The following is a 16,755-nucleotide window of genomic DNA, read 5'->3' as shown; positions in this document are numbered from 1 at the left end:
TTCCTTTGTAATACGAATCGGTTTCCAAGAGCCCTTCTCAACTAGCCTCTGAATCTGAATAGCAAGACACTCCATACACAACAAAAATAGGTAAAGGAGAGAGGATTGCCATGTCGAAGGCCGCGACATGGAAAAAAAACCAATAACTATATAGGAGTATGTAGTTAGAAAGCTGCCAGTAATTGATGTTGTTTTGGCATTTTAGGATGCTAGTGCGTGAATCGGGTTATCTTATAATACTTCTGGTTTTATTTATAAAAAGCAAAGAGAAGGAAAATCTTGGTTTCTTTTATAAAAATAAAATAGAAGTTTGTGCTATATTAATTATTGTTTTCAATGAAAATGTGTCTTGTTAATTATTTTTTCTCCTTCCCACTCTCCAACACTAGAACAAAGGGTAGTTTTAGAAGTTTATTTTAATTGAAGACAAATTTAATGCATTTGAACTAACTTACTACATTTCTTAAACTACGTGAATTTTTTTTGTTCTTATAAATAGGACCGGAGTTAGTACAAAAGAAAATCCAACTTCAATAATTATATTGATAGTTCTGCAACTGTTTAGCATATTTCTTCAAACACCTTCCCTCCATTTCCTAAGCCCTCAAACAATCCATCAATCAACGAATGACCTCTTCCCTCCTCGCCCTCGGCTCAAAATTCAAAAATCAACCATAAACTCTAATATCAATCTCAAGCCCTAAAATCGATCTCTAACCCCTAAAATCGACTAAAAATTCAAAAATCGGCCCTACTTCCTAAAATCAGCTCAAAATTCAAAAATCAACACTAAACACTAAAATCGATACTAAACCCTAAAATTTTAGTGTTTTGGACCGATTTAGGGTTTTCGGTCGATTTTAGGGGTTTTTAGTCAATTTTAGGGTTTTGGGCAGATTTTATGATTTTCGACCGATCTTAAGGTTCTAGTCGGGTTTAGTGTTTATTTTAGGGTTTTTGGTCGATTTAAGGATTTTCGGCTGATTTTTGGGTTCAGGTCGGGTTTATGGTCAATTTTAGGCTTTCGACCGATTTTTAGGGTTTTTCGCCCAATTTTAGGTTTTTCAGTCTATTTTAATATTTTCGGCTGATTTTAGGGTTCAGGTCAGGTTTATGGTCGATTTTAGGCTTTCGATCGATTTTTAGGGATTTTCGCCCAATTTTAGGTTTTTCCGTCTATTTTAATATTTTCGGCTGATTTTAGGGTTCAGGTCAGGTTTATGGTCGATTTTAGGCTTTTGACCGATTTTAGGGTTTATGATCGATTTTAGGGTTCAAGTCTGGTTTTGTTTCAGTTTTAGGGATTTTATTTTATTGATTTTAGGTTTTTTGGTTGATTTTAGGGTTGAGGTTATGGTCAATTTTAGGGTTTAGGGTCAATTTAATGTTTTTCGATCGATTTTAGGGTTTAGAGTCGATTTTAGGCTTTTGGCCAATTTTATGGTTTTTAGCTGATTTTATTGTAATGCCCCGAATTTCGGGTGTCACTTTAGTAACCTATCAAAGTAAATATGCAATATTTTCCAAACGAATGTATAAACACGAGTATTATTTTTTTCTTTTGAATTGTTTTCAAAACATGTAATGCCTACACCCAACAGTAAATAAAATCTACATCAAGCCTTGACCAAGGCAAGTTCCCGAATGTATGAACGAAAGAACACAACTACAAATCTAACGAATGAAATCAGATCCAACTAGGAATCTGTTATGCCACGACACCCTAATCCGACCTACTCCCTACGATCTCCACACCGGGGAACCGCAAGAAAGCAATGCATCGGAACCTACCCCAAATCTCAAATGCAAATTGCTGAAAATTATTAGGCAAGCTTAAACCAATAACGGTAAGCTCTCTAACCCAAGGCTCTAACCTTAAACTCGACTCTACTCTTCATGTCTTCAGCTCCGACTCGTGCAAAGGTCAAGTTTCACCGACAGTCCTCCATCTCAGCATGGCTAAGCATCGCCAGAAGGCTCTTCATCGCCTAATAGAGTTAAGCGCCCAAACAACAAGTAGCAAATAGAAAGGGTTAACTCCATGCAATTACCATGTATGAAAGAGAAAATCATGCTATTCAAATTTAATTACCTATCATGGTAAATAAACCAGCAACATAAACTATACTCATATATCAACAACTTAACATATAACATCAAATCAGATATCAAAATCCTCAACAATATAACCTTAATTCGGATATCAATAATCCTCAACAATATAACGACAAATCAGATATCAATAATCCTCAACAATATAACAACAAATCAGATATCAAAAACTTCATCAATATAACGTCAAATCAGATATCGACAATCCTCAACAATATAGATTAACTCAGCTATCAACCACTTAACATATCAGATGACAATAAAACCAACAATATGAGTCAATCAATAATGTCTCAAAAGACGGGACAATCATAGGACCACACCTCCTCATTGCCACTTATAACGTCTCACAAGACGGGACAATCATAGGACCACACCTCCTGATCGCCACTTATAACGTCTCACAAGACGGGACAATCATAGGACCACACCTCCTCATTGCCACTTAGCGTCTCACAAGACGGGACAATCATAGGACCACACCTCCTGATCGCCACTTAGCGTCTCACAAGACGGGACAATGATAGGACCACACCTCCTCATCGCCACTTAGCGTCTCACAAGACGGGACAATCATAGGACCACACCTCCTGATCGCCACTTAGCGTCTCACAAGACGGGACAATCATAGGACCACACCTCCTGATCGCCACTTATAACGCCTCGAAAGACGGGACAACCATGTGGAACGACAACCACTGGATGCCACTTAATAACGCCTCGAAAGACGGGACAACCATGTGGAACGACAACCACTGGATGCCACTTAATAACGCCACGAAGGCCACACAGTACGCCACGAAGGCCACACAGTCCGCCACAAAGGCCACACAGTACAATCCAACAATGCATATGCACAAATATATATCAACAATTTCAAATCCAATAATCAAGACAGAGTAACCCTATGCTACTCTTAATATCAACAAGATACGTCAACTCAGTTGCATATCAGCACAAATACATCAAGCTCTATTGAGCGATAAATCAATAATTCAGTGCTGTAAAACATAACCCTGTCATATCCACTAGAAAGCAGTAATGACAGAAACCAGTAAACGGCCGAAGCCTCTCAGAAAACGGAGACACACGTCTCAATAAGTTCACTCGGCCGAATCCTCCAGAAAACGTTTTCCCAGTTCAACACAACAGTCATAATCAAATGCCAATCAATTAAACATCTTCATCTCAAACGCATGCAGTGCGATAAAAGCATGCAAGACTCAAGGCGCGCTAAAACTGAGTTACCCTTACCTTAGCCAATTTCTCCATCCAAGCTCAACATCCCAGTCCAATCCAAAATAAAGCTCCCGAACTCAGCAAGTTCCCCAGGCGTCCTCCTCAGTTGTGAAACCTCACCAATTGCTCCAAAGTCTCTTTCCTCAGCTCAACTCGTTCCAAACCTTAAGCAAAGTATCATTGCTTAGTCGCTAAGAAACAAAACAACTAATAACACTATCAAAACCCGAAAAGAGTCTTTCGAAGCTCTAAAGTTCGACATTTAGGCACGAATGGACAATAAGACATGTTTTCGCTAAAATGCGCATAACTCGAGCTACAAAACTCGGAATGACGCGAAACTGATAAGTGCCAATTTTACCTATTTTGATGAGAAATTTAGGCATTTATCCTTGTCAATTCATGATAAATCTTGACCAAATTTACTTCTTTTGATTAGAGCTTATTGATAGATGAACTTTAGAATAGAATGTGCTTAAGTTTGATTTTCATCTTGATTTGTGTTGAAGGATTGAAGATTCAAGGAAGATAACAAGCTTTGGCAAGAAAAAAAGAGTTTGAAGATGTGTTGGGCGCCCAGCGGGTTGCAGAGGCCGCCCAGCGCCCATGGCGGTTCCAGAAACCCAACCTTGAAGGAATCTGGCCGCCCAGCGCCCAAAAGAGGCCGCCCAGCGCTCTGTACTGCTATTTTTCAATATAAAAAGCTTCTTTTAAGAATCTGGTGCATAACTTGATCAGAACAGAACCCAAACAGAGGGGAAACACAAGAGAAACATGGAGAGAGGCTTAGGAGGCTAGAGAAGAGGCTTGGACATCGGATTCGGCGGCGAGACATCACGACGGTTTCGGTTCTTCTCATTCTTCTTCACTATTTGTAAAGTTATCCATGAAAATGGATAACTAATCTCTCTTTTGTTGGGGTTTGATGTAATTGATTGATACTTATGTTTTCTATTTGATTCTCCTTGATATAAATCATGTTCTTTGTTTATGAGTTAGTGATTCTCTCTTGATCTTCATGTTATGTTTTAGTTTGCGCACCTAGAACATATATGCTTGATTCGGCGTGAGAGCGAGAGCTATATCGCCTAGAGTCCGAACTAGAGTTAATCACCTAATAATCCTAATTGCTAGACATAGTTAGGTTTGTTAGTCACTTAAACACCAAAGCTTCATGATAATTATCTTTCTTAATCATGTGAGACATCAATGTTTAGGATTAGAGAGTTATTGCTATCCACTCATGCCAGACATCGATGATGTAGGGTTGAACTAGTGTAGATGAGTCATAAGCATAGACTTGGTTGTATTTGAATCACTAGAAGGCACAAAGGTCATTCAATGAAATCTCATCCCAACAATTCCTCATACTTGTTGTTTCTCCGTTATTTTACTTCTTTTCATTTACTTTTATGTTTTTAAACAAAAATCAAACTATTGTGCAACCATCATTTAAGCTTGATAACTATTGAACGGCATAAGTATTACACCTCCCTGTGGATACGACAAAACCCTTTACTATACTACAATTGAGTCTTGAGAGATTCAAACGTAGAGTGGTAAAAAAATCTTTCAACAGAAACCGGAGCCAAAATTTCGACAATCGAAAGAGCTACGCTATAGCTCAGGTCATAGAGACCCAAAAATTATTTTTGGACACGGTACCCTAACAAACAGGTTTCGGCCACTCTCAAAAATAGGGTTTCCGAACTTTTTCTTCGATCTAATTTAATTCCTAGGTATTCTTAGGCGATATCTAGGCCAGGGAAACTCTCAGAAAAATTATCGGGTCGGAAACTGTCGCAGGGGTATTTTGGTCAATATTTTTAGCTCGGAAACTCAAAATCAGAATTTCGAAAAACAAATTAGATGGGGTCGACACCAACGACGATTATGACGACTAATCCTACTAACGCTAAGCTCAGTCGAGAGTTTTTGATTCAAAAAGCGGAACCTCAGCATAAAAATGGGTATTTCTACAGAATTTGATCTCTGCAGAGATTCGGCGAGATTCAGCGGAAAACAACTGGATATTCATGTTCTTGGGCATGCAGGCAATAAGTTTAGACACTGAAATCAAGTTATTTGGACAGTTTTACAAAAAGCTCGAAACTTTGAGCACAGAAAAACATAGAGAAAAGCGACAGAATTTACGATCAGAGGTAAGGAAAAGCATCAGTACCTCGAGGCCTACGCGTAGCAACGAACAGAGCGACGATCAGACAAGAATCGGCAAAAATCTTTTTCTCCTCCTTCCTCCAAGAAACCCACGGCCACAATGGTGAAAATGGTGATGTTTTTTGTTTTTTGTTTTTTTTTTTCATTTTTCAAGCTATATATAGAAAATGGAAAACGCGGGAAAATGAATATTTCGCGATTCCGATTTTTCCTGCACATTCCTCCGTGAATTCTAAGATAGGTTCTGGCGATAGAATTCCAGAACTCAAAACAGGTTTCTCATAATTAAAGCAAACGATCCAAAGTCGGTGTAAATCTATTTTACCCGAAAAACTACTTTTTGCAGCGAATGTCAGATGCAGAAACTTCCTTCTAAAGAAAGATTGGAAACACCGAAAGAAATGGGTGACAGCGTGTGGAATCTTCATTTGAAGCTCCAAATAGAAATTATATTAATGAAATTATATTAACGCTTTTTACTCCTGAGAATTCTGTGTTAAAGCTCTGAAAAACATTAAACTGTTCAAATTCATTGACCAGTGCTATTGACTGTTATGTTTTAAAAAATTTTTATGCCCCATAATTCTCTTCAGACTGCTACAATTTGAGATAATAAATGCCCCAAAACAGTTTTTATGTAGTATATAGTGACTCTATGAACATATAATAGCAAGAGAGCTTTCTGCACTGTGGTTGTATGTTGTAACATTATGCTCCTCCATTTTCCCATTTTTCTCAAATTAGTTCTGTTTCTGTTTGCATATTTCATAATATCAATTTTCTAGGACAGATTGAGCAGAAAGTGATAGTCTTGTAGCTTTGTCTAACTATTTCCAATGTGTCTTTGTCTTGGTTCTTCAAATTCCATTTGATTGCTTTTAGTAAAAGATTACTTCAGTTCAATGCCAGAAGTTTTCCCTTTCTTGTATCTCTAGAAATTTTGATTGGTAACATACATATATTGTAATTAGTGTTTGATTACCAAGTCCTCACCATAGGCTTGGTCTATTATAAAAATCTATGTGGGGGGATTTGGTAAAATTATAATCCACATCTTTAATTCTGAAAATTAGCTAAAGTAAAAGATTAATGCCAAAACCTTCTTGCCCCCTTCCCTAACTTGGTAAAGCCAAAAGTTTGAAAGCTAGAGAGATGCTGATGTGAGTTCAACTTTGTGGTTGTTGGTTCTTACACAAACATTTTTATATTCGGTCGGAAGAATAACGTTATTTTCATGGGGATTCAGGTTGGACAAATAACTGAACTTTAAAGGTGTGAAAGTGTAGGGGATTCAAGCACCTCGATTCCACGGAGTAGTAGAGCGAGAAATCACAGATAAAGCACACAACATCTTTGGTCATGCAGTTCGGCCAAATTGCCTACCTCTGCGGCTATAGAGTAGCTATAGCTCCTTTGTATTACTTGTGGCATGAAGCATGTGGTACCAAGTACAACTTTTAGGGTTACATTGTTATCCTATTTATAGTGGATTCTATTGATCTCTATTTTACAATAAAATCCTAATAAATCCTATAACAATCCCTTAAAACCTTTTACAATCCACATTAAATTAAATCCTAATAAACTAAAGATTTTAGCCCAAAATATAATGAGTCAATCTCAACAGAAAGGTTTGCTTCTTTTTTCATTTGCTTGTTGTTAGAATACACACCATGTATTCTAGGCATGGTTGATAACATATTGTAGAGTAGAATCTAAGTTAGTGCAGCCTTTAGTGTTGTTAACCTGCTCAGGCAGTTAGTGCTTAGTTTTGGAGCTGTAAAAAAGCAGTTGTGTGTGATTTCAAGGTCTGTGGAAATACAAATTCATTCCAACTATTTTGTTTCCATGAGATACATAACCAAAATAGGATTCAATTAATTTTATATTCAATACATATAGCTTCATAAACTTTTATGTATTCAAAACCTTCGTTTAATCTAAGAAGGGAATTACAAATCAATTTTGTGCATGATTAAAGATTTTAGTTATCAGCCTGTGCAGGTGCAGGGGGAACCAGTTCCTATTCTTTGGGACAATTTGGAAGTAACAGATTTGTAATACAAGAAAAAGTTTACAAGTTCAGTACTGTTGTAACACATTGCAAAAGGACAACCGCATTACATAACTTATTTGCGTTTAACCACATACAGATGATAACAAGACACAAGACATGAATCCTAAACAGACAAATCCAACAGACTCACATTAAATTATTTATCATTAAGCAGACCTTGCATTGGTCTCAAACGTTTGGTTTTCCATCCACAATCTCTTGAAGCTTTTTGCAGAAATTGTCAATATAAGAAGACTCTAAATCTTTGTTGAGCAGCATCTCTCTAATCCTAGCATGGTTAGCCCTGACTTTTTTACTGGTTTCGTTCTCATCATCCATCACAATGCTCACAGCTTTGCAGACACTCTCTTTAGTATACAATCCATCTTCTTCACCTTTCTCCACTTCCACCCCAACTTGCAAGTTGTTGGCCATCATCCTAGCATTGAGAATCTGGTCACCAACATTCGGTAACAACACCAATTGACACTTATTCACCAATGCCTCTGACAAAGAGCCTGATCCACAATGAGTAACAAAGCACCCCACAGAAGGGTGTTCCAAAATCAATTGCTGCTGAACCCATCCACCATGCACAACCCCTCTTCCTTGAACCCTCTCTTGAAACCCCTCTGGTAGTGCTGGTTCAACAGACTCAAACCCAAAGGGGGGTTTCAAAGCTGCCAAGAATGGCATACCTGTGAGCTCAAGACCAAGCACTAGTTCCTTGAATAGATTTGGCCTTAAATTGCATTCACTTCCAAAACAGCAATAAACCACTGAACCTGGTTTGAACCCTGCAAGCCATGAAGCCCATTTCTCATTCAAACCAGATTTTGGTAGCTCCAGAATAGCTGGTCCTGAAGGAAGCACAGGTTTCTTGAACTGGCTTTCTATGTAATCAAGGTAAGGTCCTTCAATTTCTCTGCAAGTTCTGTATCCCAACGCATCAGCTTCACTTAAAGCAATGTTCTGGCGGTCATAGAAAAGAACATTGCTGCCATAAGTTTCTTTCCTTTTAGCTGCAAAGGCTCGTGCTTCATGTGCACGCAGAGTGATGGATGAATCAGGGTACCCTGGAGGAGGCTGCATGATGTCAAATTCAGTAATGTTGGTTCCTTTTTTATTCCTTGCTGGGACAGTAGTGTAACCTATCATGGCAGAACTAATAATGCAATAATGGACAGCTTTGATACCCAAACTTCGTGCCAGTTTTGGCATCCAATGTGTGAAGTCATAGAGGACAATGTCAGGTTTGAGGCTGCAGAGATGAGCTTCTATATCAGGCTGTGTTAGATCCATGGCAGTCATGATGTGTGTTGCGAAAGGGTAAGGCACATCTGAGGTGGATTCTGCATTAGGAGGCAGGCCTTCAACATGAGGAATGGTGATGGTGACAAAGGTGATGAGATGAGGATGGAGATTGAATGGCTCTAACTTGGTTTGTGCTTTTCTAGGGATGAAGAAAGTGATTTTGTGGCCTCTACTGGCTAGCTTGTTCGATAGTTGCATAAATGGAGTTTGATGACCAATAGCTAGCCATGGATACATTGCTATGTGCAAAGAAGGTGAATCCATGATTGTGAACCAAAAAGGTAAAGAAAAAAATGCACACCAGATGCAAGCAGGGGATACTTAACCAGAAAAGGTGAAGTAGAATAGAATGAATGAGTTGTTGTGATGTATGCTTTGCTTATTATAGGGAACACAAGGGGGTCTAACAGGAAAGATTTTTTCTTTTTTAAGGTTTTTTTATATTTTTGGTTTCAAAGTTATGAAATTACAGAAGCACTTCTAATCTTGTCATATGCTTTTTTATCATCGGAATATATTTAGGTGAAATTCTAAAAAGCACCTCAAATTAGAAAAAATCATATTTAGGCTAAAGTAAAAAAACCACTATAATTGGTATCCACATTTCTTTTTCTCCAATAACTATAGAGAATATGGAATAAAAGATAATGTAAGATATGACGTGTGATTTGATAGGAAATAATGAATAAGATGTTTAATTTTATTTTATACACACTTTATTTCTATTTCATCGCATTTTCACTAATTTTCTTTTATTAACTTTTTATTATGTTTCTATTACCTCATCTATGTGTGTTTTTTGTGTTCTAATGGTTAATTTATATCACAATTGTAAAATTTATTGTATGGATAAATGCTACGGCTTACCTAACATAACACCGAAAGTTGAAAACCAATAACACGTGGCACATTTAAAATCTCATAACTCCTCCCTAATGTAAGGAAGAACACTTGTTATTGAAAATTGGAAACAATCACTGCGTTCAGGAATGTCATGTGATAGATTGGTGGACAAGTATGAAGATGAACTCTAGACTACCATTATGACCATAATAAGCCAAAGCATCACCAACTTTTGTTGGTTTTCCTATAGTCATGAGTCATGCAACCATAGTCCAATTGAAACATGAAAGTCGTACACTCATAAACTAAGGCTATGTTTGGTTGGAGGGAGGGGAAAGGAAAGGGAAAGAAAACACGGAAATCGAGGAGTGAATTTGGACTAAACCTTAGTCCAAATTCACTCCTCGATTTCCGTGTTTTCTTTCCCTTTCCTTTCCCCTCCCTCCAACCAAACATAGCATAAGTGATGAAAAGGGTGGAAAGACAAGTCACAATTGTTTAATAAATTCAATGACAATCTTTGAATCACAAGAGAGGAGGACTCTTCTCAAGCCCATGTTAGATGGCTGTTTGAAGGCCATAATAGGCACCCGAAACTCTGCACAAGTGGCGTTACCCCTGCCGGCGTTGGCTGAAAAACCAAAAAGCCAATTTCCTATGTGATCTTTAGCAACCCCTCCCGCAAAAATTTGGCTTGGATTTGAAGTGGTGCTGCCATCAATGTTACTTTTCGAGACACCCGGTGGAGGAGGCAGCCATCTTAAGCCTGTGAGAGTGCGGTGGTGGCCTGGGGATTGTAGGGAGCGCAACTTTAGCCAAGCCTCATGTTCTGAAGCTGCAAATCCTTGCAACCAAGAGGCTAACCGAGAGGCTGGTATATTCTTGTTTTGGAATATAAGCATGTTTCCTCCAATGCCACAAACGCCAACAAGATACAACAAATTAAGAGGATTGTCCAAAGTGCACCACTTACGTTTGAGGTTTCCGTGTGTTTAATGTTGAATCAATATCATAGCATTTTCTATTATCTTCTTTCTAGTTCTATTAATTGATATCAGAGTCAAATAATAATTCACACTCAAAACACACCTACTCATGGTTAGATATAGGAAGAGAAGATGTGAAATGTGATAGATTAATAGAACATTATTATTTGAATGAAAACAAGATCTAAAAGAAAATTAAGCTTTTAATAGAGAAAAGAAAGATTGGTAGGCACATTTGTTGTTGTAGACACTAAAATATGTGAAGAAAATAGAGAAAAATAATTAATATGATATATGATGTGACAGAAATAAAGAAATAAAGAGAAAAAAAAAATAGTGTATGGAGAGATGTTGTTACTGTTTCTAGTACACGAAACGAATCGGGGCTAAAAAAGAAAAGAAAGATAAAAACCACAAACCACATAACTAGATCACCACAATTAATTATTTCCCTACGTTATCAAGTTGGTGGCCTGTTTAGGATGAACCAGTTTGAAAATGTTCCATTGCTGAACCAAGATTCTTAGCCGTAGGATATGGTATTAAACAAATGACAAAACTTGGGTACATTTCTGTGTGTGTAATTTTTACTGTCATTCAATTACAAAATAACACACTGTTACCAAAAATTATAGAGAAGGAAATCAAATTTGTTTTTTATGGGAAGAGAAGGAAATTAAATTGGAAAAGCTTTGATTAATTTTGGAATTCTGACGTAACTCAGATCCATATTAGGTAGCTACAAGAAGAAGAAGAATAACAAAGACAAATTAGAGAAAACCAAACAATCTTGTCCTAAAAATTATTAAATTTCAGCCTTAATTATTTAATTGTCACTAGTTAGTTATGATTAGTTAGAGCTTGTTAAGTTTGTTATAAGTTCGTTAATTAGCTTTCCCTCCAAGTTAGTTAGTCACTTGCTCCTTTTCCTAACTCTGATTGAGTTGTACAGCACTTGTATAAATGGTTTCTTAATCAATGAAAACTAAGAATTCATTTTCAGTAATTCACACTCTTTAGTAATACTAATAACTACTGCATGTGAAATATTCAAGAATACCTCTCACCTTAGCTTCCTCAAATTTCCATTCCATGCATTTTCTCCTCTTGCTGAGGATCTCTCTTTCAACAGAGATAACCCAGGAAGAAAAAACTTATTGAATGTTAATGTTAAGCAGTAACTCAGCATCACCCCAGTCATGGAAGTATTGTTGCCGCCATATAGCTGGCCGGAAAAATTCGCCGCACCGCGAGCCAGTCACATACTATCCTCCACAGAAAACGCTGTCGTCTTCTCCCTCCGCCTGCTACCTTCTCAACCTCTATTCTTTTTATTAGAAAAAACAGGGGGCATCAATAATTGATTTCTAGACTGCTTGATTATATAGGATTTGATACCATATGAAATAACTAATTATGCAAAAAAATCTTAAACTATTAGGTAAGAGCAACATGAATAATTTTATATAATTATTTTCAATATAAATCACTTAAACTGGAATAATCAGTCATATTTAGTGGTGCACTGGTGGACAGTGAACTATTTTCAAAGTTTTCCATGGTATAATCATCCCTTTTTTCAATGGACTAAGTTGCAAAATTATTGAATTACACTTATCATCATCTCCTTCACTAACAAACTCATGGACAAACCCAATATAACGAATCTGCTACTATCAAAATCAAAATTTAGAGCATACTGAAATTGTTGGAAGTCATACATTGGCTAAAAATATGGCCAAATAAATGTTTATCAATGGTAGAACAACCCTTAACTCTTGAGCTAACTTTTGGGTTAAGTTAGACCTTCATAATTCTAATATTATGGTATTAGAGCATATCCTAGATCAATTTGTTGTGGAGACCTCCCATATTTGGGCTACCTATTGATATTCATTTCACACTCCAGGTGTCCAGCCCTGGGCGTGAGAAGGTATGTTAGAAATCTCACATTGGCCAGAGATATGGTCAAACAGGTGTTTATAAAGGGTAAAACAACCCTCAACTCTTGAGCTAACTTTGGATTGATTTAGCTTTCCTAATTCTAATAGAAATAACCCAAGAAACAGAATTGTGAATAACAACAGATAGATAATGGAAGAAAAGACAACAACCTAATCCAACTTTGGGTTTTCCTAGTGGTGAAAGAATTATCGAAGATGATATTTTGCACAAAAATGTTTTTTGCACACCTCATCTTGAGGTGGAAAGAGGTGGGGATGAGAGTGATAGTATGAAAATAGAGAGAAAGCATGATATTTGATATGTAACGTGATGTGAAAGGAGGATAGAGATAGAAATAAAATAGTGTGGAAATGAGGTGAATTTTTTTTTAGTGTGAATGTATGAAAAATGGGAATTTGAGATAAAGAGCTAGAGATGTCGAAAGGTTGTGGTAGTTTTTTATTTTATATTTTTAAATTTTAAAAAGCGAACAATAGTTTTCAATTTTATAAATACTATTTTAGGTTTTTGTGGTTTTCAACTTTTAAAAATAGATGTCAACTAGGTTTTAGAATGACTATCTCAAGATTGTGGTACTCTTTTTCTTTGCTTGGTTTTTATCCCACTGGGGTTTTCCAAGCAAGATTTTAATGAGGTTCTTTCTTGGGTTTCCGTCTGAGTCATTATGTGGGTTGGTGGTTGGTTCTAGCATATCTCATGATGTATTTTGATGCTTTAGTCTCAGTCAGTTCAGTCTGAACTTGGTTCTGGCCTTGAGTTGTTTTTGGCTCAGGCTTTCATTAATAATATACATTTCATTTTCAAAAAAAAAAATAGATGTCAACTTTATAAATTCACAATAGTCATCAACATTGTAAGACATTTTCTGGAGGTCTATCAAAATTAATTGGTAGTGGTAGCGTATGTTACCGATCAAGACGACAACGGTGGTGGTGGATGGGGGGTGAATGTTATATGGTGGCGACGACAGCAGTGACGTTGATGGGTGGTGGTGGTTGTGATAAAGGGTGGTGCGAGTGGGGTGGTCGAAGGTTGTGTGGTGATGGTGACAATAGTGGCGACACTTGGTGTCTATGGTTGTCGTTATAGCAATGATGGAGGGTGGTGTGTTGGTGGCGTAGCAATGGTGGAAATTGGTGTAGTGGTTGTGGTGGCAGTTGGTCCTGATAGTGGTGGTAGTGACAGTGGGTCGTAGTAGTAAGGGTTAAACTTGAAAATTGTCCTTGAACTTTGAGCGAGATTTGATTTTCATCCCTCACCGGAAAATCTTCCTATGGACGCCCTCAAACCTATGTTTTTGTTTGGAAACCGTCCTTGCCGCCGATTTAGCTCCGGCCGCCGTGGCCAGGTGTCACTTTTGGCCTATGTGGACATGCCACACCCTTTAATGAAATGACGTGTAATTTTTTTTAAAATAAAATAAAAACTAAATAATTTATTTTTAATTAAGTCCTATAAATCTTAACTAATTTAATTTCTAACCCCATAATCTTCTTCCCCTTCTTCCATCTTCATCATCATTTTTCCAGCAACTTCATTCTTCATCATCTTCTTCTTCCCCCACCCACCACACCCATCACCACACCCCAGTCCAGAGAACAGTTTAAGAACTTGGTAAAATAAGAGTTTGGTTTCTCAGATTCCTCGCATTCACCCATATTTGGATCCAACCCCATCATCCTCATCTTCCTTCCCCAATCCTCTTTTCTATTCTTCTCTTCCTGATCAAATTATTTTTCAGGAAATCGAAGGAAAAGTAAAAAGGTAGAAGAAAAACGAAAAAAATTGCAGGGTAGAAGAAGAAGATTGAAAAAGGGGAGCAAACTCGAACACCCAGGTGATTAATCTGATAAGAGTTTCGATTTTGGTTACTGGGTGTTTCCCATTTTCTCTTCACCGGCGATGTGAGAGACAGAGGTGATGGACCTGGACAACATCACCAGAACATCCACCGCCTCCAACCTCATTTTCAACACCCACAACCACCGTCCCCAACCTCACCCACCACCACCCCCAACCTCACCAACCCAGAAACCCATACCCACCACCATCACACCAACCACCAGAGCAGAAACTGACCACCTTTACTCCCACCACCCTCACCCCCATCGAACAACCCCCAGCACCCAGAAACTCAAACCCAACCCCATAGATCTGTCAAGAAAACCATAAAAAAAAAGAGAAGAAGGTGAAACAAATCAAAATTACAAAGCTGAATTCGGCGATTGTTCTTTTTGGGGTAAGTCAAATTGCCAAGAAGTGCCAAGTATAATTACAGACTCAATACCAGACAAAAATACAAGTGAGATTAGTAGATTACACAGGAAAGAAAAAGGAGCGGGCCAAACAAAGATAAAGAAAGAAAGAAAGAAAGAAAGAAAGAAGGGAACTACAAAACAGAGGAAACAAAACCAGAATTTCCAATATCTCAATTGCAGGGATAAATCACCGTCCCAACGCCTCCACTATTAAATAATCAATAGAAAATTAGGGTTTTGATCTGATTCAATTAGGAGTAGAAGTTAGGTTAGTGTTAGTTTTAGTTTGGGATTAGAAATTAAATTTGGAAATATTTAGGGGTTATTAAAAATTAATTATGTTATTTATTTATTTATTTATTTATTTTTTAAAAAAATTTCACATCAACTCCAAACGGACACCTGGCGACGGCGGCCGGAGCTAAATCGGCGGCAAGGACGGTTTCCAAACAAAAACGTAGGTTTGAGGGCGTCCATAGGAAGATTCTCCGGCGAGGGACGGATATCAAATCTTGCGCTAAGTTCAGGGATGGTTTTCAGGTTTAACCCTTTTTTTTTGAAGGGAAGCTCATCAAATTATTAATCAGAAAAAGTTGAGTCAGCTAGCAAGGAATGAGCAATACAACTTGGTGGAAAGTCCCACCATGAAAAGGAATTAAAAACAGAAGCCTTAGCAGCTACCGTATGGGCAACTACATTTGTTGTACGCTTAACATGGGAGATGCTAAATCTCTGGAAGCATGGAGCCAAGGCCCTGCAATCTTCAATAATTGCTGCAAACTGTGGATGACTGTTCCCAGACTTCATTGCATGAACAATAACTGAAGCATCCATCTCGACCATCATAGTATCAACGCCCAACTCAAGCAAAGTTGCCAAACACCACATCAAACCCAATGCCTCAGCTCCTCCACATAGGTCGCAGCAAACATAAATTCTCTGGTGTGCTTACAGATAACCATACCGTACCCAGTGCCAGTGTCTCCAGTCCAACCCGCATCCACATTGGCTTTAAGCTGGCCTTGAGGTGGTGGCTGCCACCTATCGTTGCTCCTCGTCGTACCATGCTCCGATGACCTCCTGTTCTGTGCTTGAACCCAATCCGCAAGAGCTGTCAAAGAATTCGACATGGCGATTGACGGATCTACTATGGTCGAAATAAAACAAGCCTCATTCCGTGCCTTTCATATCCCATAGAAACCTTGCATTATCATTGGTAATTGTTCTGGTGTGTATCGAACCATGCAATCTGCAAGCCAATCCCTTGGGGGGGGCCTTGTACAACATCTGAATGAATACACAGAGGGTGCGAAAACCACGCAGCCCTCGCCCAATTACACTCCATAAACAAGTGCCTCAGCGTCTCCTCCGCAGGGTTACTGCATAGGGGACATTCTGTGTCAACCTGAACCCCTCTCTTTCTCAAATTCGCCCGACTTGGCAGCGTGTTAGTTACCATTCTATACACAAAATGCTTCACCTTAGAGGGAGCCCCAAAACTCCAAATCTTCTTCCAAGGGAAGGAGTCTTCGGATGAGTTGCTTGCAATGTTAGAGTTGCTAAGCTCGCGTACTCGATGGTATGCAGATTTCACTATAAAGAAACCACTGTGACTCCAATTCCAGAACATTCTATCTGTAGTGGTTCGCCACGACAAGGGTATGAGCATTATGGCCTTCCCTACCGCCCTGTCAAAAGCTTGAGAAATCACGGTTCTGTCCCACTGTTTTGTGTCCTGATTTATCAACTCAGCAACCCACGTCAAGCTAGAATTCATCGGAGAAGGGGTAGCCCGAAGCACACC

The 16,755-nt window shown here is 38.2% G+C and overlaps 1 protein-coding gene across 1 annotated transcript; it reads right to left on the bottom strand.

Moving 5' to 3' along the window:
- Positions 1–7,544: 7,544 nt before the first annotated feature.
- LOC130723565 (UDP-glycosyltransferase 79B30-like) lies at positions 7,545–9,255 on the bottom strand. The gene has a single exon (XM_057574669.1). The coding sequence runs from the start codon at positions 9,161–9,163 to the stop codon at positions 7,775–7,777; it is 1,389 nt and encodes a 462-aa protein (XP_057430652.1). The 5' UTR covers positions 9,164–9,255; the 3' UTR covers positions 7,545–7,774.
- Between the last annotated feature and the right edge of the window lie 7,500 nt (positions 9,256–16,755).

Source organism: Lotus japonicus, chromosome 6, assembly GCF_012489685.1.
Source record: "Lotus japonicus ecotype B-129 chromosome 6, LjGifu_v1.2".
Lineage (NCBI taxonomy): Eukaryota > Viridiplantae > Streptophyta > Magnoliopsida > Fabales > Fabaceae > Lotus > Lotus japonicus.
This window is presented reverse-complemented; position numbering and strand designations above follow the sequence as displayed.

Bases quoted from the DNA above. Each gene is read 5' to 3' on its own strand.
- LOC130723565 (XM_057574669.1), bottom strand. From the start codon at position 9,163: ATGGATTCACCTTCTTTGCACATAGCAATGTATCCATGGCTAGCTATT.